This window comes from Sturnira hondurensis, unplaced genomic scaffold (genome assembly GCF_014824575.4).
Source record: "Sturnira hondurensis isolate 20B ecotype Veracruz unplaced genomic scaffold, ASM1482457v3 Scaffold0004136, whole genome shotgun sequence".
NCBI classification, from domain to species: Eukaryota; Metazoa; Chordata; class Mammalia; order Chiroptera; family Phyllostomidae; genus Sturnira; species Sturnira hondurensis.
This window is the reverse complement of record NW_028076767.1, coordinates 29829049-29854057: the sequence shown is the minus strand read 5'-3', so window position 1 is coordinate 29854057 and position 25009 is coordinate 29829049. Positions and strand designations below refer to the sequence as shown.

At 55.9% G+C, this 25009-nt stretch overlaps 1 protein-coding gene and 1 long non-coding RNA gene across 2 annotated transcripts in view; one reads left to right on the top strand and one right to left on the bottom strand.

Moving 5' to 3' along the window:
- SULF2 (sulfatase 2) overlaps positions 1 to 25009 on the top strand; it is a 93998-nt gene that overhangs the window by 54533 nt on the left and 14456 nt on the right. The window contains exons 4-10 of the mRNA XM_037044243.1: positions 10693 to 10844; positions 13735 to 13904; positions 18539 to 18689; positions 19745 to 19920; positions 22285 to 22413; positions 23823 to 23879; positions 24475 to 24601. Of these exons, the coding sequence (XP_036900138.1) occupies positions 10693 to 10844; positions 13735 to 13904; positions 18539 to 18689; positions 19745 to 19920; positions 22285 to 22413; positions 23823 to 23879; positions 24475 to 24601 (962 nt within the window). The remainder of the gene's footprint in view (positions 1 to 10692; positions 10845 to 13734; positions 13905 to 18538; positions 18690 to 19744; positions 19921 to 22284; positions 22414 to 23822; positions 23880 to 24474; positions 24602 to 25009) is intronic.
- LOC118985576 (uncharacterized) lies at positions 14206 to 16657 on the bottom strand. The gene is made up of 4 exons (XR_005066148.1): positions 16582 to 16657; positions 15529 to 15705; positions 15322 to 15383; positions 14206 to 14541 (listed from the first exon to the last, which is right to left on the bottom strand). It is a non-coding gene; the product is annotated as an uncharacterized LOC118985576 (long non-coding RNA).

Genomic DNA, 25009 nt, shown 5'->3' with positions numbered 1-25009 from the left:
TGCTGTCTTTTCAGAAGAAAGAGATTCATGTTGTAACCTTGCGAGCAGCCCAAAGTTAAAAGGATCCAGTTACAGAATATCAGAAGTGCCCTAGTCCTAAGAGCTTTGGGGCTCTGGGTTTATTTAATGCATTTCTTCCCGGCCTTGCTTCCTCAGCCAATTTGTCTGCCAAAAAAACAAAGACTTCAGTCCTGTGGCATTTCGCATCTAATATTTATAGTGTTCTAGAGTTTGCAAAAGCAATTCCTTCTCATTTATCACTTGTTCCTCGGGGGAGCCCCCAGCTCCACCCCCAGAAAGTTAGGGGATTGTTCTCCTCTGCCCAAGCCAGGGGCCCCCAAAGCCAAATGACAGATGGCGAGGGTCTCACAATTCAGGCCGCTTAGGGATGGGGTTGAAAGTGGGCGCGGACCAGCGCAGGTTCGACTCCATACCACCTGGGACCAAATGTGGGGCTGGCAGTGTGGGATCCAGCAGCCTGACTCCAGGCTGACTCCACACCTCAGCCCCCTTTATGTTTGGGTTACAGGGTGTTTTTAGGGCCTGGAAATTTCACACACAGCCCCCCCCCCCAAAAAAAAATACAGATTTCAGGCTTTTCTTTTAAAAAAATGCTGATGTTGGTAATGACCTTGCCCATGTTGGCCACATTCCTGAATGGGTCAGGGTCAGCAGACTCCAGCCCACAGGGCTCTGCCCCCTGTTTTTATGAATAAGGTTTTGTTGGAACTTAGGCACACCTGCGCCTTCACGGACTGCGTGAAGCTGCTTTCGCTCTGCAGGGGAGGAGCTGAAGAGCTGCAACAGGGACCAAAGCCGGAAGTATTTCCAGTCTGGCCCTTGGCAGAAAAGGTTTGCTGACCCCTGCTAAGTGGCCGTGGCCAGCTGGCTTCATGTCCCAGCTGAGGGCTCTTCAGTCCCCAAATAATAGTGGTTTAGAGATGACGGGTGCTTAGTTTTCTCGCATTCGACAGCTTGAGCGTTAGCAGCCCAGGGATGGTAGCCACAACCCGTGCTGGAGATCGGGCACCTTCTGTGATGCACCACCCTGCTGGGGGCCCGCCCTTGTCCAGAATCGCCGACCACGTCCACGCCCAGCCAGCAGGAAGTGGGAGATAAGGGAGGCATATTCACCACCCATAGGGGCCTTGGCAGAACACACTGCTCCGCCCACCCTCTGCCGGGAGTTGGTCATGGCCACATCCGGCTGCCAGGGAGACAGAGAATGCAGCCTCCATCCAGGCCGCCCTGTGCCCAGCTAGCCACCCTCTCCCCGGGGAGAAGGAGCAAATGGGCGCTGGCCTGACACAGTGCAGCTCGTGGCTCTTCGCAGGCGGGGCCGGAATTTCCATTCGCCACACATTTGGCCTTTTCTTATTACTGGTGCATTTCATTCATTCACAGAATCACCTGAATCTTGTTCCAGGTTATGGGTCCTGTTGCAGATTATGTCTGTGCTGCCCTGGGGTGGAGGGAAGAAGGGGAACTGAGGGACTCCAGGAGCAGAGGGAAGGGGACAGGCATGGAACCATGCAAAGTGTGTCCCCTCGGTACGTAAACTAGTGATCGGGAACTATGGGGCCGAATGGGCTCCCAGATCTACTGCTGGAAACGTCGGGGTCACAGGGGATGGGATGCACTCTGGGTGCCGTCGAGCCCTGGGGACTGTGGTCGGCAGTCTCGCTCATCCTGAGGTAGGACCCCCATCGGCCTGGGCAGCACAGAGCCGAGTCCATCCCGCCACGCTCCTGAAAACACGTCCTGCATCCGACTTCTCGCTGGGCTCTCCTCCTACCCCACCTCCTTTCCAGTCGTCTGGGCTGGTGCCCCATCCTCCTGACTGGTTGCTCCGGAGCCCAGAGCCCAGGCTGTCTTCTCCAGCTGTGCTCGTTCCCTAACTGGGGGCTTCCTCCCTGTCAGTGCCACGGGCCCCCTCAGCATCTGGTGAAGGCTGTGGATCCTCCTCAGACGGTTTTCAAATTAAATGTGTAGAAGAAAATACGCAGCATTACAAAGGAAGCCGGTGATATCCAAATACATTCATCAAAATACTGTATAAACTGCAAGGTGTATGCTTCTTTACACAGTAAGTAATATGATGTAGTGGTTATTTAGCTGGTAACTGATAAGCTTGATAACTTCCGTGATTTCAAAGGGGTGTTGGTATAAATGGTATTTCAGCATGTCTGTGTTAACCGTTATGTGATATGAAAGTATCTGATCTGTGACTTCTTTTGGTGACAAAGGCACAGATTCTGCTGTTTCTGTGACTTGTTACCTTCATTCATTACTAAAGGAGAGGCCAGTTAGAGGATAACAAAAATAAGGATGTCGTTTCCCCATTCAAGTTCATGGACCACAGACTGGGAACCGCTGCCTTGGGTGGGACCGTTCGGTCCCGTGGCATTCAGTGCCAGCTACGTGCCAACAGCTCCCAAACTTCTGCCTGAGCGCAGACCTTTCCCCCGAACCCATATGCCTGTGCCCTGCTGCCCACCCTGTCTTCACCTTGATGTCTAACCGGCACCTCAAGGTCAACACACCTTTCCTGCCCCCACGGTGCCCCTGTGCGAGAGGACGGTGGGTCTGTCCTCGCTGCACAGGCCGGAAACCTGGGGCTCACCCTTGACTTGCTTCTTCCCCGCCCCACAGCTGCTGCAATGGCAAATCCTGTTGGTTCTGCCTTCAAAAGTGGCCCCAAACCAAGCAAGCCCTCCATCCCCACCTGCTTCAAGCTGCCCCTGTCTCCCTCTCCTGCGTTCGTGTCTCACCGTTCTCAACCCTGGGAATGTCAGCTTGCGCAGGCGTGGATTTTGCCTGTTTATTAGCGTGCTCATTCTGTTTGGTTCGATGGCATCCCCAGCACCTAGAACCATGCCTGGTACAGCAGTGTGCCTCTCCTGTTTATCCACTGGGTGAGTTCGTGAACGAGTAAGTAAGTGAAAGAGCATCATGATAAATAATACAATGTTGTGATCAGTAATATTATAAAAACAGTAATCAAAATTTGGGGTGCCGTTTCCCCATGTTTTCTCAGTAAATCCTTCCCAACAGCTTTGTCAGGTAAGCCTATTCTTGCATTATCTATCCCCACTGTGCATTTGGGAAGACTGAGTGGACGGGTAGAGATAGCTTAAATTATTATTTTTTTACCTTAAATAATTTTTTTACTGTTCGATTACAGTAGTTTCAGGCGTACAGCCCAGTGACTGGACATTTATAGAACTCAGTAAGTGCCCACCCCGGCAACCCTAGCACCCCTCCGACACCACACACAGTTATTACCACGTACTGACTGTGTTCCCCGTGCTGCTTGAAATGCCTGAGTCCAGTTTGAGATGCCTGTTTGGCTCCAAATGAATTGATCTGAAGAAAAAAATCACATCTGTAACTGAGCAATACCTGAAAATGGCAAAACCTGTGACGGGCACCCAGACTGCGGGGTCGTAGAAGGCGTCACGCAGGGCAGGCACCTCTTTTGTCCCCCAAACTCCCTGCCTGTGACATGGAGCCGCCGACTCAGGAAAGCGCTGACCTTTCCGAAGCGCCTCGGCAAACACTGTTTATTGTCATTGGCTCTGCTCTGCGCTCCGGCCCCTCTTTGCTCCGAGCTGCGTGTCATGCTCAGCCGGCTTCTCTGGGCAGCATAAACATCCCTCCCGAGCTCGTTCCTGGAGTCTCGGAGGGGCCTTGCCCTTGTCCAGGACGGCGTCACATCTGGTTTCTAACAACCATTCTCCTTCTCCAGAGACCCGAGTTTTCATCTCCCTCTCTGAAAAAGAAAAGCAGGCTGTATTCGGGGAACTCACAGTGCCTTTTCTCTCTCTATCTCTTTTTTTTTTTTGGCGTTCTTACTCTGTGCCAGACATGATCTCATGTGCCGCTGCTTCCGTTTTACAGACGAAGTCACTGAGGCTTAGCGAGGCACACGCGCTTGCCCGAGTAGGGAGGGCTGGAACCCCGGCTCCCCAACTCTGGAAACCCAGCTCTTCCCAGCCGTGCTGGCTCCCTCGCCACCGCTGGAGGCCCACACAACTTTTGAAACTGCACACCCCGCGTGGGGTTCCTCGGCCTCCTGCCGCTGACTCTTTGCAGCCAGCTCACTGCCTGTAGCGGGCCACCCGGTGCAATGTAGGGTGGAGAGCGGTGTCCTTGGCCTCTGCCCACTGCATGCCCGGAGCACATCCTCCCCAACCCGTGACAACCCAAAATGCCTCTAAACAGCGCTTTTCAGCCGGTGTGCCGCAAGAATTATTAAAGCACGCCACACCTGTTTAGTCCCGGGCACTGACCTCTTTTCCCTTAGATTGTCAGATTAAAAAATGACAACAGCCAGTGCAACAGTAGCCATCTGGTGTGAATGAATAAAAATTATACCTATTTTGGGGGTCAGATTGGCAAAAACTGTATTGTTTGATGTGCCGCAGAATTTTAGTAATTCCTTTGTGTGCGCCGTGAAGTGGAAAAGGGGGGAAATGGCTGCTCTAGACATTGCCCCGTGGCCCCTGGAGCAGATCGGCCCCCACTGGCCTGACACCTGCTCAGTGTGCACCGAGATACCCACCACCTCTCCCAGCATGCAGTGCTGCCTCCTGCGGGTCCTGCGATAGAAATCCCTTTTCATAGAATATTTAGTTGCCATTTCTCCAGCCCTCCTGGCCTCCCAGAGTCTTAAGACCCTTGAGAGGGGCAGCTCGGCCCTGCACCGCCTGTGTGTCTCAGCCACGTCCACCAACCCACAGTTGGTGGTTGTCCACGGTGATTACCAGGGTGCCCACTCTTGGCCACGTAGTGGGCAGGGCTACAGCACCCAGAAAAGGCCCTGCCTTGTGAACTCACCATCCTGGGTGGGGAGATGACGATAAACAAGAAAACTACAGGATAATTTTGAGAGGGCTGAGTGCGAGGGGAGATCAACACCCTGGTGAGTGAGAATGGGTGACTTTAGTCGGGGAGGGGGGATCAGGGACAACGTCTCAGAGGAGGGACATGTCCAAGGCTGAAGGAAGAGCCGGTGCCAGTGCCTCGAGGTGGCAATGAGTCGGCATGTTCAAGGGACAAGAGCCCCAGAGGGGCTGGAACAGAGCAAGCAGGCGGCCGAGGTCTGGGAGACGTGCACAAAGCGAGCAGGACTGGCAGGAGGGTCTTCGCTCCAGAAGGGGGCCCCTGGCCATTTGGGGGTGACTAGGTTACGGGAAGGCAAAGGGAAGGAAGGTAGGAGGCATAGTCCAGGTAGAGGCCATTTCTGTTTTGAGCGAGGAAGTAAGGATGAAGAAGCCAGATTTGCTTCTCTGTTTAGACTTCATTGCTCTGATGGCCTTGCCTCTTTCATTTAGATTTTCCAACACTGGATCCAAGGATTCAGGTCACAGATTTTGAGCAACTGTCACATCAGGGCTCCTGCAGAACTCCAACCCCTTTTCCATGTTTCGGTTTCCTAGCTCCAGAGCCAAAGTCCCAGAGTAGAGTCTGATTGGCTGAGCTCAGTCACATACCCGCCCTGTGGGTGGGGAAGTGCACCTTGACTGGCAGCCAGGACCTTTGTATTTGGGAGGAGTCAGGGGGTGCAGTGGCTGTTGCCTTTTAGGAATCACCTGCAAGAAAGTGTGCCTGTGTGTGTGTTGGCTTCAAAATATGGGGGAAACTGCCAAATCAAAGTGAATAAGTATTTAATGAAATATTTGTTTGAATAGAAATAACGAAATGTAGCCTGATTTTAGCCAGTCAGCTCTGCAATATTTCGACCCTTTGTTGTGTATCGATCATCTCTAATGCAGGGTGTGGGTGGAGATGGCGTGGGGTGGGTGTGTACTGAGAGATGCCAGTGACCTGAAAACAGCCTTCTTCACACTTCCACCCAGATGGCCCACGGGGGAAGAAAGTTCCCCCAAGGCAGTGGGTGCTGTAGGTCCCATTGGCTGCCTCCTGCTAGGCACTTGTGGAGCTAAGTGCTGTTTCCATTGTTTCACGGGTTCCTCCATTTTACGTGACCGTGGGCACAGAGGGCTGAAGTCCCTTGCCTGGGGCCCCATGGTTAGGTGCCAGGCCAGGCTTTAAAACCAGACAAGCTGCTGCTCTCCCATCTCGTGTCGGTGTCTCCCTGAGAAAGGGGACCAGCTGCTGGCAGGTGCCACACACAGTGGCCCCCACGCCGGCCCACCCGCTCCCCAGCACCGAGAAGCAACCCTGGCATTCCTGTTTTTGTCCAGTAGCTAATAACCTCCATCTCCCCCGGATCCAAAGCGAGGCCTCTCGGTCTGCCCGCCTGTGCCAGGAGTACCTCCGCTCGGTCCCCAAGTCACAGCAAGACACGGCTTTTACAGACCACAAACGCGATTCTGACGAGGCAGTTTCAGTTAGATTCGGGGCGGGGAGAGAACAGAACGGAATGGTTCCCCAGCAGCACTTAACTCAGACAGATGGGGGGAGCGGCAGCCAGGAAGGGAAGCGGGCTCAGAGCTTTCCAACCAAGAGCTGCCTGCACAGCCCAGGCGGAGCCTCACAGAAGGACTCAGAGGTTGACAAACCCCTCAAGGTGGGGAGGCGGCGAGGGGGGGGTCCTGACATCTCTCTCTGCAGTGACTCATGGAACAAGGTGTAACTGAGCAAGAAGGTGACGACGAAACTGGAACACTTCGTAGGCACGTGGTAGGGGCTGGATCTATGCAATATACAAATACTGTTCTCATCACAATCCTATGAGATAAATATTGTTATTACCCCCCATTTTATCAGGGGATCAAGTGAGGCATCAAGAGATTAAACGGTTTTCCCAAGAGCGCAGTTCACGGTGTTGTGGAATGTCTTCACGGGTTCCCGTAATGGGGAGTGTTTTGTCACTTCCTCTGGGACATCTCCTTCCTTTTCATCACAACCACACGTCCTCACTTCTGTCCATGGTCAAGTTCTCCTTCCACTAAGTCCTGGCTGCTCGTCTGGAGCTTCCCATGGAGTGAGCGATGCATCCCCGGGGCGGCTCCATCTCTTCTGGCACGGGCGTTGCATTCGGCTCGTGTTTCGAGCACTGCGTTCTGGCTCCTGGTTTCTGTGCTGCACTTTGATCTCCACTGGCCGGTTCTCTCCTCTGATCACCAGCGTGTGCAAAATGTCTTGTCGACGTGTCCCCGGGAGATGAGGAGGCCTTGCCGTCTGTGCGTGAACAGAATGGCAGGTGCGCTTTGACCAGTCACCAGTGAGCTTTGCCAGAAGTGACGTGATTGGCCACTGACCACGATGCACATTTGTTATTTACACGTCTGTTTGTGGACAGTGGAGCCAGTTGCGAAGCTTGTCCTTCATGTCCTTCCAGTGCATATGCGGTGGCGGCGAAATGTGGACCCAGTCGGGGGAAACAGGTGTTCCCCTGAGCTGCGGAAACTGCCGTGTGGGTGTCAGGGCCGAGCAAAGTGGGGCCTGCCTGGAAATGGTTGTTCCTCTGGTGGTTGTCACTGCTGTTGTCTTTGTCGGGTCACCGTGTGCCATTCCTTTGCATTGCGGGGCCTCTCACTGCCCTGGCCCAGTTCCGAGTCTATTTCCTCTCTGCATCTCTCACCTCTGCTGCTTTCTTCCATGTTGCTTCAAGTTCAAGTAGACTCTCCCCTGCAGTTGCAAGGCAACTACAGCTCTGGCCAGTGTGGCTCAGCTGGTTGGCGCGTTGTACTGTATAGCCAGGGTTGCAAGTTTGGTTCCTGGTCGTGGCACATACCTGGTTGTGGGTTCAGTCCCCAGTCTGGGCGTGTAGGGGAGGCAACCAGGCAACCAGGGGATGCTTCTCTCTCACAGCAATGGTTCTCCCTCTTCTCTCCTCTCTCTCTAAAAAGCAGTGAAAAAATATCCTGGGATAAAGATATTTAAAAAAAAAAAAAAAAAGATGACTGCAAGCAGCTTCAAGCCCTGTAGAAGAATTTCTCTTTGCCAGTAGTTCTTTAAAAATCCCGGGGCTAACTCTCATTGGCTTAGCTTGGGTCACATGCCTATCTGTGAACCAATGGCAGTAACCAAGGGAATGTGGTGCTCTGATTGGTCAGGCTGAATGAAGATCAGCCCATGTGTAGGTAAGTAGAGAAGTTATGGCACCCAGAAGATCACAGTCAGGACCAGGGGAGCCAAACAAAAGTCTCCACCACGGGGTATGAATTTCCACCCAGCGCCTGGCACAGGGGAGGCAGTGAGTGCCCCATCTCCTCACTTGCTGCCAGCCCTGCTTCCTAGGGGCAGCTGTCGCCCAGCACATTTTCCATGGCCTTTCCTGGCCCGGCATTTAATTCCTCTTAATCGGCCTGCCAAGTTGTTCCAGCCCCCGGTTTGCGATTCTTTTGGCACCGTCCGAGCCTGGAAAAACTCGGTGACATCAGCCATGACATAGGCTGTATTTTTTTATCTTGATTTTAATTCCAGCTCATTCCCCTGGCTGTATCTCCGGGCCCAGAGCCCTGGGGCCCACGCTGATTTGCTTGTCCCACCTCATCTGGTGCCGGAGTAACCATTTTAAAAACCGCCTTGGGGAAATCTAATCAAATGAGAACAAAATCTAATTTGGCACTAAAAGCCTTTGACTGAAGCCCTGTTTTCTAGGGCCTTGTGGAGGCTGAATAATAAACCCTTTCTGGATTTTTGTAAGGACTGGGGGTTGGAGAGAAGGGGGAGAGGAGAGTCTAGCAGAGGAAGTGGCTCCAGACACTTTGACACCCGTGGTCAATGATAGGCAGGGGTGGGCTTCCACAGGCAACCCATTTCCCACCCCCAGGCCAAGAAGTTAAGCTCATTGGCATTCTGTATACTGCGCCTTTATATGAAAGACCTGGGTCCTGATCTTCGGGGACAACCAGTAGATCACAAGCCAGGGTCTTGGGAGACCTAAGGGAGAGAACGGAGCTCCCGCAGTGGGGAATTTGGCAAGCTTCTCTCTCCAGGGTGCCATGCAGAACAGTGAGGCCCTGTGCTGCTTCATGTATTCATGGTCCTGAGTTCCTTTCAGAGTACCCGTGTGTTGGAAGCTACGGCCATTTCCTGGAAAACGCACACAAAATGCAACGTCTGGCATGTCATGTTTCAGGGGACCTGTGACTCTTTTAAAATGTCCCTGTCAAGCTGCCTGTTGCTTCTCCTCACTGTGGCCGCCAGGACCCTACAGGATCCGGCCCCTCTACCCTGTAACATCATCTCCTCCCGTCATCTCCTCCCTCCCTCCCTCCCTCCCCGACCTCCTTGGGTTCCTCAAACGCCCTCAACCTGTTCCTGCCTCGGGACCTTTGCACGTGCCCTCCCCGCTGCCTGAGGCCATGTGCCCTGTCCTCCCATACTCCCTCCGACCCCCTCTCATTATTCCGCAAAGAGACTTCCCATGACCCCATGGCCCAGTGGTGCCTCCGGGGTCCATCTCTGGCCACATTGGCACATCATCATCCTTTATGTCCCTCATCCCTGTCACCACCAACAACACCATCTTTACTTGTCACCGTGTGCCCCACTCAGATGTCAGCCCTCTGAGGGCAGGGAGCCCGTTGGTCTCACGGCTGTGTCTCCAGCACCCAGGACAGCCCCCAGCACACCACAGGTGCTTAATAAATGATTAGTGGATGGATATATTGATTTTTACCATGTCCAGGCACATGGATTCTGTTAATTACTTAGTACATTTCTCTCCACTGTTTTACTCTTTTTCTTTCATTCGTTTCAAAGGGAAATGTTGACATCACCACCGGTACTACTTGCCACGTATAGAGCATGCCAGGGCTCCTCGAAGGGGCCTTATTAAATTTCACCCTCTTCCTTGTTGAGGTTCCGAACCAGCTGAGAAATAAAACTAAGGAGTCAGCAAACAGAAGCCAAAATAGCACTTTGATGAATCTGACAAAGGCCAAGCTGGAGGGCATGGGCCTCTTTCTGAGGGTTGTCATGACAACCGCTGCGTGCACGCAAGTCCTGCTCCTGACTTTTGGTGAGCGTATGAACAAACGCAGTCCTGTTGAGCAAATGCCCAGGGTCTGGACCGCTGGGCCAGAAGGTGTAAGCATGTTCAAGGTCAGCCGACACTCCCAAACAGCCTTCTGCGTCGGCGTGGACCAGCTTGCACGCCCACCGGCGTCCACACAAGCTCCAGTTGTTCCACAGCCCCCCCAACCCTGGGTGTTGTCCATTTCTTTCCGTTAGCCATCCCGGGCACTGTGTTGTAGATAGAAGTCAAGGGGCCCACAGACACGAATGCAGAAAAAATTCACTCTTCCTTTCACTAACCTACAACTGAAACCTAGTGGTCACTTCCATTAAGAGCATGGACCACAGACCCCTGCGTGTGGGCAGAATCTCTGACTCCGTCATCTGTCATATGTCATCCCTCCTGTTACTTTTCCATTGCTGTCACTGCAGATGTTGCAAAACGAAATACCGCCACGCGTTGCTGCTCTGAAATGATCACTCTCTGCGACGTCCTGCTTTTACTGTCTTGGTTAAAAATAACTTATTAAAGATGTCCATGGTTAAATGTTGATCTATTTTAATATGTTGGCAACAGTGTTTCAAAATAGATTTCTCTGTAACCCTGTGTACTTTGTTTTCTGCATGTAAAAACACTGGGAAGGGGGTCCCAGACGTCACCCGCTCAGGCGGGGGGCGCAGGACGGGTGGGTGGGGCCCGGGAAGGGCTCTTGCTCACTGCTGTCTCGTGGCCTCTCGGTCCCCTCTCCCCTCCAGCCTTCTTCGGCAAGTACCTGAACGAATACAACGGCTCCTACGTGCCCCCGGGCTGGAAGGAGTGGGTCGGCCTCCTCAAAAACTCTCGCTTCTATAACTACACGCTCTGTCGGAACGGGGTGAAGGAGAAGCACGGCTTCGACTACTCCAGGGTGAGTTCGGCAGCCTCCACAGCCCGGCGCACGGGTCCTCGGCCCACCCTCCCGGCCTCGTGCAGTGGAGCCGAGGGTTCGCAGCCCAGTCTTGGCACCTCCTGTGTGCCCCCGGCTCTGCTGCCTGCTCCTGAGAACCTCCGACCTGGGAAATGGGCACCCCCTCACACCCTTAGTAACGTGCCCTCCTGGGGCCCCGGCATGGTGCTGGGTGTCTCGTGTGTGGCTGTGTTCTTCACCACAGTCATACACGGTGGGTGGACCGGCAGAATTCGATGGCGTTATTCATCCTTTCTCTCAACGAGTGTTTATCATTAGGAGCCTGCTCTGTGCCAAACTCCGTGCCAGGCGCTGCATACGCACGCGCGCACACACACACACACACACACACACACACACACATGCGTACACGCCCTCTCTCCTGTTGTGTCAACCCCGGAGTGAGCCATTTCAGCCACACCTGCCTTGCCAGTTATTACAGCCCTGGCAGCATCTTCACTAGTGCTCGCCTGCCCTGGAGATATCTCACCTGCCTCCTCTTCCAGAAAGCCTTCCTGGATTGCCCCAAGCGGCAGAACTTACCCTTTCTTGAATCCGACTGTCCTCTTTCCATTGTGACCAGAAACTTAACTCGAAAAGGCTCGGTTGCAGAGGAAGCATCCACCTGTTTGAGGGTCCGGCAGTAACAGCCCCAGACAGCCCGGGCCAGCGGCTCCAACAGGGCTCGGGCGGTGGTTCCTCTCTCCTATGCACTCTATTTTCTTCTCTTTGACCCCCTTCCACCCTCTCTGCTTCCCCGACTGCTGCATGCGTGGGAGTCTCCCGCCCGGGATTCCCAGCAAGGCTCACTGCCTCGCCCTGGCCGTGGCCGGGCGTGTAGTTCTAACATCAAATCACAAAGACGGGTTTGTTATGCAGAGTCCTTCCCACCCCAGCTCCCCGGCTGGAGGCAGCGAGCTTCAGCGGGTGGGTCCCCCAGGATTTCATGCCGGTTCGGATCCATCCCCCAGCGGCACTGATGTTGATTTCCTGTTGGCATCCAACCCCTCCTCTCGCCCAAGCACTTTGCACCATTTTAGCTCCTTTTTTCGTGTTACGAGTGTTTCCAACGCCTTTAAATCGCAGTCCACAACTAGAGCAGCATCTCTTTGATTGACGGGAACATTATTTTTATGACATAGGTTCTATAGGCCCCCTTATAAAGCCCGTTTGTCCTCTCCCTCTCCCCCTCCCCCTCTCCTCCCCCGAGACTGACTCTGTAGCCTTCTCCTGCTAATGGTGTATCCCGGGCAACTTCCCACCTCAGTGACTGCAAGTGTTGTCTACACGACCCTGCGCTGTGTGAACACAGTGTCAGCCCATCACCCGTCTTCCCGCTGTGGTCACCGCTTTACCGGCAGCACTGCGGTGACGTAGAAACAGTGTCTGCCTGTCCCTGGAGGCGCACCTGTGGATGCACACCTGTGGATGCACAGGGACACCAGTGGTGGGGAATGTGATACAGTGTAACTCAGGGTAGAAGCCGGAGCCACTTCCTCACCTTATTTTGCTCTGAAATAGTATCCTATTTTCAAAGCCATCATTTCGGGCAGGGCTGCTTCCTGGGAAGCAGTGGGTACATTTCAAGAACTCGCTACCTTCCAGATCTCCAGAGAGATCAGCAGCTTAAGATGTGTCAAGGTTAAGGAAAGTGTTAGGCACATCTCAGCTCCATGGCTGAGCCTGGGCGACCCTCAAGTTCCGACCTTTTCCTCCCACTGTCCTCCCCACTCTCCGCCACCCTGGAGTATTGAAGCGGGTCTCACCACACAGGCCTCCGTGCTGCCCCTCAGAGGACCCCTACATGGCCCCTGCCGGTTCCCCCTCTTTCTGTTCCTCAAGCACGTGGCAGGCTCATCCCTGCCTCTGAGCCCTTGCATTGGCTGTTCCCGCTGCCTGGAACTCTTCTCGGCACCAGTGGTTCTCAGTCCTGGCTGCACACTGGAATCCGCTGGGGAGCTTTCAAAAATGTCTGGGCTGAACAGTCAAACCAGAGACTCTGCGAGTGGCCCAGGGATCGGTGAAGCTCCCCCGAGGATGCCAGCAGCTAAGATGAACCCCAGTAACGTAGACCTTCCCATGCCCAGCTCCTTCTCATCATTTAGGTCTCAGTTCAGATGTCACCTCCTCAGAGAAGCCCTCCCTAACTGCCCCAGCTCAAGGGTGCCCCCCACCCCCTGCTCCCAGTTACTCTTTGTCACATCCTGTCTTCCTTCGTCTGCTGCGCCCTATCACTGCCTTGGGGTTTTGTCCACATCTTCATCTGCTCCTGCCCCCAACATGGGCACTCCGGGAGTGCAGGATGCGCCCACCCCGCTGGCTGGTAGCCCCCAGAGCCTTACAAAGACTTCAGGCTCAGGAACCAAGACTCTGGAGGCCTGGCTGTAACACTTTGCAGCTGTGTGACATCAAGTCACATAACTTCTCGGTGCTTTCATTTCCTGTTCTGGAGAGCAGGACTTGGCGTCACACACACTTTCGATGGTTGTGTAAGAATTAAACAAGCTAACACAAGGAAACAGGACAGTTCCTGGCAAACTATAAGCACTCGGTGGTAGAAGCTATTATTATTTCAATATCTACCATGGATGAATAACAAATTGCAATTTCTCATCCCTCCTCCCTAAACTTTTCTGTACTTTTTCCCTTCCATTATGCATAGTGCCATTTGACATTCATATTTTGTACCTGTTGACTTATTACCTGTCTGCCCCCTAGACCGTCGGCTCCCTGAAGGCAAGGATTGTCTGGCTGGGTCTCTGCTGTGTCCTAAAGCCTGGCCAGGCACCTGGCACACTCAGTACCTACGCTTGGCTCCTCACGCGTTCCCCCGTCTCTCCCGCACCCCCAGGATTACCTGACAGACCTCATCACCAACGACAGCATCAGCTTCTTCCGCACGTCCAAGAAGATGTACCCACACAGGCCCGTGCTGATGGTCATCAGCCACGCTGCCCCCCACGGCCCTGAGGACTCAGCCCCCCAGTACTCCCACCTCTTCCCCAACGCCTCGCAGCACATGTAAGCTTTGGCTCCTGCCTGCAGAGCCCACGGTGGGTGTGGAGGTGGGAGGGAGGGTCACAGCACTGTCACAGCAGCGACAGAGCTGGGCAAAAGACTCCCAGAGCACACAGCTCATCTGCAGGGAGAGCAGGGTGCAAACCCAGCCCAACTGGCCACACTGCCACAGCAGGCGACAAGTTTAAGTGGGGACCCACTTCCTCCCACCAGCAGGTCTGTGCCTGGAACTTCATTTCAGTGTAATAGGTTTCCTTCATAATCCCATGCGTTTTATTGTATACATTGTAAAACATCCTTTTGGGAAGGGGTCCATAGCTTCATCAGACTAATAATACATTTGCCCGCCTTTATTCAGCGTCGGCTGTGTGGCCGGCTCGGTGCTAGGCCCCTGACACGGCACCAAGTCACTGAATATGCACAACGACCCTAAAAGTATTAGTTAACAAGTCACCCTGAAATCTAGCAGCTAGCTCCAAACGACGGTACATTATCTCACAGTGTCGGGGGGTCCGGTATCTGGGAGAGGCCTTTTGGGAGGCTCTGGCTCAGGGTCTCCTGAGGCGGTTGTGAAGGGACTGCAGCGCCCCCAAGGCTTGCCTGGGCTCCACCAGCTCCTCGCTGTGTAGTAGCTGCCCTCCTGCAGAGCAAATGATTCGAAATGAGAGACAGAGAGAGACACATGGGGAGGGCGCAGGGAGGCCGAGGGGGGAGCTGTGGCCTTTTATAACCTGACCTCCAGTGACACCCCAGCGCTCTGCTGTATTTCATTGGTCACGCAGACACTGCTGCAGCTGTGATAGGTCGCGTAGACACTGCTGCAGCTGTGATTGGTCACATAGATACTGCTGCTGCTGCTGTGATAGGTCACGTAGACACTGCTGCAGCTGTGATTGGTCACGTAGACACTGCTGCAGCTGTGATTGGTCACGCAGACACTGCTGCTGCTGTGATTGGTCACGCCGACACTACCGCTGTTGTGTGTAGGGGGAGCTACCCACCAGTGTGTTACCAGGAGGTAGGGCCCTGGAGGGCTCCCTTGGAGGCCGTCTCTCGGCCACACGTGGCTTTCCCATGTCACAGGCCAGAACGTGGAAGCACAGAGAGGTGCGGTCACTTCCCTACGAGCGCCCAGCTGGTAAAGGCAGAGCCGAGGCTCAGATGCGGCCCGCACTCCCACCTCCCCGCCCTCTGCCCACCCTGCCAGTCCGCCTCCCTCCAGCTGGCGGGTAAATCTTTCTGGAAAGTTCTGCTTTGCTCTGCCTCAGACCACCTCCCACTTAGTGGTGACACTCGGCAGCCCTTGCCATGATATCAGGGTGACAAGGACAGGGCACTTTGGAACCCTACTGCATGTCCCAGATGTTCAACTTTCGTCACACTCAGAAGGCGCCCCCCGCAGGCCTCTTGCTACACTTACTTCCTGACGGCACTCAGATGGCTCAGAGGATTCCGGGGTGTTAACCTCTGACCCCCTGGTCTCTGGGGAGGAGAATTGACAGGTGACGAGCTGCGCTCCCCAGGGCGTTCCCCAGGGCGGCAGTCCACCCTCACCCCCCCGAGGGCAGCACAGCGGACTTGCCTGCCGGCCCCCCAGCCTCTCCTCCCACCCCCACTAATGGCTCACCTTTGCAGAAGGGACGTGTGGCCAGCCCAGTCCCACCTGAGGGAGCCACTGTGGGGCTGCGGGGTACACTTGGCTTCTGTGGCTTCTCCTTTAAAAGAGGCACTGCCCCTCCCCCGCCCTAGCAGCCCTGGTGTTTCATGATGAGATTGTTTGACATTGCCTGCTCATTTATTTTCCCTTTGAAATGAAAATTACAGAAATTGAACACGAGCAGCGCCTGCTATGACTTACCCAGAGAACCCCCTCGCCTTATTAGGGGTGTGCTTGGAAGGCTCTCTTATCTCTGGGGCATAATCATTTCCAAAACAAAACCAGAAAGTTCTGCAGCTGGGATGTTTGGTTATGACAGTTGAGGGGGCGGGGGTGAAGAGGGGACAGAGTCCTGCAGGTTGGGTGCGAGTTCCAGATCTTTCTGTCAGGAGGCTGTTGTCCAAGACTCTGACCCTGTCAAGCCTGTGCCCTGTTCCAGGGCTGGGCCTCGTGAATTCTGAGAAATGCAGCTGGATGCCCCATTGTCACCAGTCCCTCACTCCACACTCACTCATGCACACTCACACACACTCAGACACACACAGGTACAGAGATGGGCACCAAGGTGCAGATATGCACGCATAGACATACACAAATGTGTGCACACAGAGACACACGGGTCAGACACACAAAGACACACAGCACAAGTGCACACACAAACCCGCACACACAAATGCAGGCGCACATTTCAGGATGAACACAGATATACAAGAGATACACGAGAAGGCAGAGATGTATACCTACAGACACACAGATGTATCTGAATGGACACTTACATGTGAAGACACAGATATGCCACCCACAGGCACATGCACACAGAAACGCACGACCCGCAGACACCAGCCCCAGAACTGCGCCTCCTGTGTGGCATCTGACTGTGGGCCCATGGGCAGCTCCTGCTGTAACCCGTGGGAGCCAGGCCAGACAGCCAGGCTTGGGGCGAGGGGCCACGAGGCCAGAGCCACCCACCGCCACCCCCAGCAGAAGGGGGGGTCCCTCCTTCGGGCCCTGCTGTGAACACACCAGACATTCCTCAGATTCTTGAGGAAGTGAGGGTTGCAGCTGGGTCCCCACGAAAGCGCCTGGATGCTGTCTCCGAGAAGGCACGGGCTGCAAGTGGGACCCCGTGCCTCTCGGGGAAAGAGCTTCGGGGCTCATTCCCTGCAGACCCCTGACAGACTCGCCTCCCCCCGGGTCTCAGGACAGACACCAGCCTCAGAGAATGTGATAGATTCAGGGATGATTGCTCAAAATTGCCTCCTGGAATGTGGCCCCTTGGGCCTGGGGAACCATTTTCCCACACTGCCCAGCGGCTCTGAGCAGCTCTTTGTGCAGTGCGGCCGGCAGCCCTGGGCCGGTCCCTCAGGGAGGGGGTGGCCGGGAGCTTGTTCCTGGGAATGTTCGACAGGCAGGTCAGGCCCCAAACTAGTCCGCAGGGGTGCGCAGCTCCTCGCAATCAAAAGAGGCCTTGGGCCGGGTTGGATTTAGCGGCAGGAGACCGGCCAGGGGCTGAAAGCGAAGTCCAGCAGGAATCTGGAGTCTGACTCACCGGCTCTGCATAGCAACGGTCTCCATAACGGCGGGCTGCCCAAAGCCGCAGTGTTATTACTTCTGCCCCGAGAACATTCCGACATTCGAGAGGCTGTGAAAGTGCTGGTGTGGCCTGCCAGAGGGGAGGGGGGTGGGCCTTCCCTGCAACAAGACCTGTTCTGCCCGCCCCCGCCCCCTGCAGCCCTTTGCCCCTTCGTGGCCATTTTGAAAAGACTTTTGTCACTGGAAACTTAACCTTTATTTGCAGCTTTGTCTGGGGAGGGGATAAGATGGGGGGAGCCTCAAATATCATCAGTTCAAGGGATACTCACTGTTTGTGGGGTTTTAAAAAGAGCACTTTTTATCCAAGGTGTCCCCACCCTGAACCCCCCAATGCGTTGGTGGGGTTTTCAGTAGCTTGGATCCAAGTTTTGCTCACTGTGGATGTGAGGGTCTCTGGCCAGGAGCCCCCCCATACCCGCCGCTGGGGTTCAGACCCTGGCTCTGCCTCTGGCAGCTTAGTCCTCTCGCTGGGCCTCAGCGTCCTCATTTCTCGCGCAAGAATAAAATTAGCACCGGCTCCTAGGACCGTCATGAATATTAAATGAGATGGTATAAGGCAAACCCTTCAGGCTGTGCCCCGCACGTGGTAAGTGCTCGGCAGAAGTCAAGGGCTGTTTGTTCGATTGTTATTAGTCATCACAGCTGACCCTTCAGCAGAAGCCTCAGAGGTCAGTGGCTTCCCTGCCTGCTCCGCCGCTGGCGGGGCCCGCACTGCTCTGACCCTCCACTTCCTCTTTGGTGAATGGGAGGTCAAGTCCAACCAGAAGAAGAATTGTGCCCACTAGGTCACAGGACATGGCAGGCCCCATCCGCACAGCATCGGCCAGACATGCACGTTTATTAGTCATCTAATTTTTAATCAGTTTCCCTTTTTGGAACCAAAATTTATCTATTGCAAAAGGAAATTGGGCAGGGCACACCTTCACCGTGGTAGCCCTCCCTTGCCATCTCCCCAAGGTAACTGGAAAATAAATTCGGTCCCATTCAGTAGGAGTCGGGCGCTGTGCCCTCTGGGGGCTCCGAACTTGAGCCTCTCTCCTTCTTTAAGAAGAAAAACAAGCCCATTCCAGACAGGTGTTCGAGGAACATGGACGCCAGGCCCAGACTTTGGCCTTGACATCTGGCATGGGAAGGACTTTGAGTTTGTGGCCCCGGGTCATTTAACACAGCACCTCTCGAGGTCTTCACGTGTGGCCACTCCATGCATGGAGAAAGGCCGACCTAACACGTAACGGAGGCCCTGGGCCGGCGTCCACTTGCTCCCAGGCAGAGGCGTTTCACGCCGGGCTGCAGACAGGGCACAGGGCGGGCACTCCCTTGTGGCCCGGGTGGGCCGGAGGCACCCGGCACCCTCCGGCTGACCCCCACCTGTGTGTCCCCCCGCCAGCACGCCGAGCTACAACTACGCGCCCAACCCTGACAAGCACTGGATCATGCGCTACACGGGGCCCATGAAGCCCATCCACATGCAGTTCACCAACGTGCTGCAGCGGAAGCGCCTGCAGACCCTCATGTCAGTGGACGACTCCATGGAGACGGTAGGCCATCCCCCCGACCCCCGACCCCTGCCCTTACCTGCCTGTCTCAGCAGACAGGGGTCTGGGGAGAGTGGCTCTGAGTGGCCCAGACCAACCCTGCCTTCGAGAAGTAGAGACCCTAGCTCTGCTCCGTTCTGTTCACTATGGTGGCCACATGTGGCTGTTTACACTCTCCAGCAGCTTTATCAAGGTGAAGTTCACGTGCACATGGTTCACCCAGGTAGAGCGTGCAGCCTGGAGGGTTCGATGCACCCGCAGATGTGTGCGGGTGGCACCGCAGTCACCTCTGGGGCATTGCCATCGCCCCGAGAAGAAACCCCGCAGCCTTGCCTGCCCCGCCAAGTCCCCTCACCTGTCATTCTTTGGCAGTCCCCAGCCCAGCCTGTGTCTCCGTGGGTGTGTGTCTCGTCACATGGACATTTCACCTGAACGGAATCACACAGAGTGTGGCCTTCTGTGACCGGCTGCTTTCACTGGTGGGGTGTTTTCCAGGTTCCCCTACCTGGTGGCCGATAGGAGAACGTCGTTCCTTGTTACTACTGAGTAACAGCCCACTGTGGGGGCGCACACCATATGCCTTGTGTGTCCGCAGCTGTTCACATTTACATTCGTTAAAATGCAATGCAATTGGGAACTCAGTTCCTCAGTCCCACTGACCGCATGGCAGTGCCCAGTAGCCACACACGTCTGGGGGCCGCCACGTCGGACCCCGCGGAAGGTTCCGTTGGAGCAGGGTGGGTCACAGGCTCCCGCCACACTAGGCTTCATTCACGCATCAGCACCTGCACAGTGACAGAACCTCTGCTCCGATGGGGCTGGCCTGCGGGCTAAGGCAGGGAGGCAGACGGTGAGGACCTCCTTGAAGAAGAGTAAGGGGACGGAAGGTGCCAGGCCGTGGGGAGGCGGCAGTTAGTGGGACAGCCCCAGGGGCTCTGTGGGAGGAGGCAGCCTGAGACCTAGGTTCCCGTCAGCCGGGGAGCGAGCAGGCGGGTCGCGCTGAGCCCACTGGCTCCCCGTGCCCCCCGGGCGCCCTCACCTGCCACCCTCTGGCGCAGATCTACAACGTGCTGGTGGAGACGGGCGAGCTGGACAACACCTACATCGTGTACACCGCCGACCACGGCTACCACATCGGCCAGTTCGGCCTGGTGAAGGGCAAGTCCATGCCATACGAGTTCGACATCAGGGTCCCGTTCTACGTGCGGGGCCCCAACGTGGAGGCTGGCTCGCTGTAAGTGTGCCCCCCAACTCACGGAGGTCTCGAGGCTCCGTGGGCACCCAGACGGGCAGGAAGCAGGCACTGCCACCGTGCAGCCCGAGCCTCACCCCAGGGTAACTCCTGTGCTCACAGGTGAACTTCTGTGCCAAGTGAAACAGTGATCTGGTCTCAGGGTGGATTTCCATGCGTTTATACAAGTGTCAGGAAGGAGAGGCCAGGGGCCATTAGCACCTGTGCAAACAGAAGGTTTGTGGCGGGCGGTGTGCCAGGGCATCGGGGAGCTGGCCCGTGTGCCGCGGCCAGCAGGTGGGAATGCCACCCTGATTTCCGTCTGGCTGGGCGCCCCGGGGTCTGCTGGTTGTCGGGAGGAATCCCGCCGCCTCGGGAAGGGATGGGGGAGTCGGGAGCTGGGCTGAGCCAGCTCAGGCTGCAGCACAAAGGGCAGCCGTCTCCCCTGCCGTCCCTCCTCAAGGGCCACGTGGCCCTCAGCCAGCCTTCTCTGAGGGTTCACCTTTGAGATGACACATTCTGGCAGTAAAAAAAAACATGTCTGGGGCAGGGAAAGGTAGAAGCCGCTTCCTCGGATTCATGGGGATGCTGTGGACACCAACTCCGACGGTTTTTCGAAATGCAGATAAATTGCTCTTAAGTCGCTTATTTGGTCTGACTTCCATCTGAGCCCTGGGTCCAGATGGGACACTCACAGGCACTGACAGGGTGTAGGCCACACACCCTGCAGGGACCAAGATAATCCCGCCACTTTAGGTGCCTGGTGACACTTCCCAGAGCCCGGCCCAGCTCCGTCCCTCTTCCTCTGTCCCCCTCATCAGATCCCGCCCTGGCTCTGGTCTCAGGGCCCCCACCCGTAATCATCAGTACAACAATAACTGGTTCATGCAGCGGTCACCCTTCGGGCCAGGTCTGAGCCCTTTGCACTCAGCTGTTCATGTACATACCACAGCCACCCTGTGAAGGAGGTGCTGTCATCGTCCCTTTCCTGCCTGGGGAAACCGAGGCCCACAGAAGTTAAGTGACCTGAGGTCACATGTGAAGGAGAGAGCCTCTGGTCCTGTCTGCCACTCCGTCCAGCCTCTCAGTAACCTTGAGCCACCCCAGTAAACAGAAAGAATGTGGCCCCAAAAGGTTCTGTAAGAACTGCCATTAGGGGTTTGGTCAGCCTCGGAGTCTGTGACCTGGTTCCGAGGACCCAAAACAACCCACTTGGACACAACAGAGAGTGCGCTAATGTCAGGTTGGGTGCCAAAGACACAGAAGAGGTCAGACACCAGGACTTCTTTGGCTGCAAGCAGAAATGACCATCCAACCAGATGAGACTAAAGATAGAAGGAGTGCAGCAACGACAATAACTGGGACGTCCAAGACTAGGTCTGGCTTCAGGCATGGCTGGATCCAGCAATCACACCATGACATGTGGAAGCTCTCATTTTCCATTTTTCTACCTTGCTTCCTCTGAATTCACTTCACTCTGAGGCAGGCTTTCCCTTTGTGGTGGCAGAGTCGCTGTGACTTGCAGCCATCTGGCTCAGGAAGCCAAACAGTGGTTTGAACAGAAGCCAGAGGCTGGCTGACGCTGGCTTGTCTCGGTTTGTGTGTCCCACTTCCCCATTCACAAGGCTGTGCAAGTGCATGAGGGGACGTGAACTCACACAGTCTGCCCCCCAGACTGTTCACCAAGCATCCTTGCTAGCGGCAGTTTTAAGAGGTGAGGGAGGTACAGCTGGCAAGATAGGGTCATGTATCACGTAACAACCGTGGGATGACATCCGCCACCTTTGCCATATTCTGTTGGTTTGGCCCACCCTTGGGATGGATCATGCAAAGGTGTGAACACCAGTGGGCGGGGACTGCCGGCCCTGCGGAGTCTCACAGGCTCCCTCTCAAGCAGAGAACCGAAGGGACTGAGGGAAGGAACGTGCTATGCTGGTACCTGGAGGAGGAACATTCTGGCAGCAAGAGCAAAGGCCCTGAGGCCAGACTGTGCCTGGCCTGTCGGGGACAGCACCGGGGCCAGGGGATGGGCCGGGATTGGAGTAGCTGTTAAAGATGGGTGTGCTTTGTTTGGATTGTGGGGGGCAGGGAGGGCATTCCTGGCAGAAGGAACAGCTGAGTAGAGGTCAGGTGTGGCCTGAGACTCCTGGCAGCCCCCGTGGTGTGTCTGGGGCACGATTCGGGCGAATCGGGCCACAGGGGGCATTGAGGGCTGAGATACAGGGAGTGGTGCTACCCCAGCTTCCCACCTGCAGGGCCTGCGTCCCTGAGGACCCCTGTCCCTCCAGCCGCCCCCACCCCCGAGGGAGGGAGGCAGAGCCCCACTGCTCAGGTGGCCGAGTCTGTCCCTCTGGCTCCCTCCTGCAGGAACCCCCATGTCGTCCTCAACATCGACCTGGCCCCCACCATCCTGGACATCGCCGGTCTGGGCACCCCTTCCGATATGGACGGGAAGTCCATCCTGAAACTGCTGGACACAGAGCGGCCAGTGAACCGGTGAGGGGTGGGGTGCTGGGCTCCCCCACTTATGAACGTGGGGCCAAACTGCGTGGGTCTGAGGAGGGGGTGTGACTCCCAAGAGTGGGGAGCCGGGGTTCAGGGGTCCCTCATTCCAATCACTCCTGTCCCATGGGAGAGAAGGGTGGCCCCTCTGAGGTGCCAGTTTCCCATCTGGAATATGGCCAGAGTGGCTGGCCACTTACAGACCCTCATTTGTGTAAAACGTGAAATAGCAACAGGAATTAACACGCAGAAAGCACTTCCCGTTTGCCAGGCCCTGTCTCAGTGCTTGGCAGCGGGGTTTATCGTTTTGATCGTCAAGGTGGCCCAAGGGAGGCAAGCATTATGATGTTCCCCTTTTACCAATTTGGAAACTGAGTCTGGAGAGGTTGAGTGACCGGCCCGTCGGAGGTCTCCAGGCAAGTCTTGTTCTGAGTCCAGCGTGCAGACTCCAGACTAGAGGCTGAATCCCCATCGCCACGCTCTGTGCCTTTCATGACAGAGGGTGTGATGGGAACATATTCCTAGTGTCCTGGAGGCAGAAAAGGGAACAGGGATGGTGAGCAAAACAGAGGCAGGTGGGAAGGTGAATTGAGCCCTGTGGGGACAGGAAAGCAGGGAGACACAGCCACTGGTGTGGCAGGAGCGACATCTGGTGGCCAACACTGTAACTGCATGCTTGGGTCACAGCCCCAGAGAGCTGGCTGTCGCAACCCAGACTTGCACCTCCAGCAGCTCAGAAGGTCCAGCCCTGATGGGCACTGTCCAGCCACATCTGACTGCCCTGTGGGGGGAACACCGTCACTGAGCCTCCTCCCTCCGACTGTGAGGCTTTATAAGCTGTAAGGGTGTAAACTGGGGAGGTTTGGGGTGTGGGGACTCTGGGTTGGGAGCCAGAATCCCTGGGGGTCAGGTGGAGGGTGGAAGCTGCCTGTCAGCCCAAGTCCCTGTCTGGGAGACACAGCATGAAAAGTGCACTTAAATTACACAAATCCAACAGGAAAGGGTGGAAGGAAATCCCCCCGCCCAAAAAAAACAGTGCAATTCACCGAAGTCAGGGTAGCCACTTCTGGTGCTGGCCGGAGAGGGAGCGATCTCCCTGGACACGGGAGGAGGGGGGGTGCTGGACTTCCTGGGAGGCACTGACGTGTGCACGTGTGACTGCATGTGGCCTTGACCTAGTCACCTCTGCCACGTGCCTCCTGGCACGAGTCTCTGGGAAGGTGAGCCCCGCCAGGGGCAGAGGGTGCCCAGCTCACCCCGTCCTCCCCTGGGGCCCTGGGGCCTGTGCTGGTTGCGAACCAAGCACCGCTGCTCTGGGCACCGCCCTGCGTCTGGGAGAATGGACAGGGGACAGGGGAGGTGCCCACATTGACGGGAACACGGAGGTGTGCTTTCCTCTCTAGGTTTCACTTGAAAAAGAAGATGAGGGTCTGGCGGGACTCCTTCCTGGTGGAGAGAGGGTGAGTGCTGGGCCCTGGGGAGACGCCAAGTGCCCCCACCTCTGCACCGTCCCAGGCAGCTCCTGGCAGCCCCACCTGCGCCTGTGGTATTAGTGGGGCCCTGGCCAGGTGGCTCAGTCAGTTGGAGTGTCATCCCGTAGCCAAAAGGTTACAGGTTCGATTCCTGGTCAGGGCACATACCTAGGTTGTGGGTTCCATCCCCGGTCCAGGCACATACCGGAGGCACATCTCTAAAAGAGAGAGATGAAAACATGTCCTCGGGTGAGGATAAAAAGAAAGACATAAAAAATAAAGATCTCCCTATCGGGGAAGGAGGGGGAATATTATTACTCCCCTACCTTCCGGCAGTGACTGGGAGCTTGTGGGAACCAGACACAGAAGCCGATCGTTGTTCCTGCGGTTGACACAGAATCCGCATCTGGAGGCCACATGTTTGCTGCCGCCTGCACAGCATGTTCTGTTTTATTGCCCACGCATGCCATCTGGGAGGTTTCTGCTAAGATCCCCGTCTCTGAAGTCTCTGAGCCATCAGGAGACAGGGCCAGGCGGGACCTGCGTGCTCCTCCAGAGCCGTGTCCCGCTCTCTGCCCCACAGCAAACTGCTCCACAAGAGGGACAGCGACAAGGTGGACGCCCAGGAGAACTTCCTGCCCAAGTACCAGCGCGTGAAGGACCTGTGCCAGCGGGCTGAGTACCAGACGGCGTGTGAGCAGCTGGGGCAGGTGAGGGGGCTCGGCTGCAGCCCTGGGGCTGGGCGAGGGGCCCTGCAAACAGGGGTCAGGTCCACCCACTCCTCTGCCTGCACAGCCACCAGAGCCCTCGAGGCCGGTGCCCCTGGCGGGGGGGGGCGGTGGTCTGCTGACGTGTGCGACACCCAGGGTGAGGCGAGGGGATGCTGGTGATGCTCAGAAAGCAGGGTCGCACTCAGCTCCCTTCCGACCTGGCCACATCACAGGAAGTCTCCCGTGGGGGCGGGCGTGTGTGTCCAGCTCCCGACCCCTCTTTGACGGAGGCTCAGGAGGCCTCTTCGTGGCCCCACAGTGACTGTGCTGCAGTCGGAGTCCCTGCTACAGGTTCCTCTTCGAGGCTGAGTTTCCATTCTTAGGTGTCATAGGAAATTGCCCTTTGAA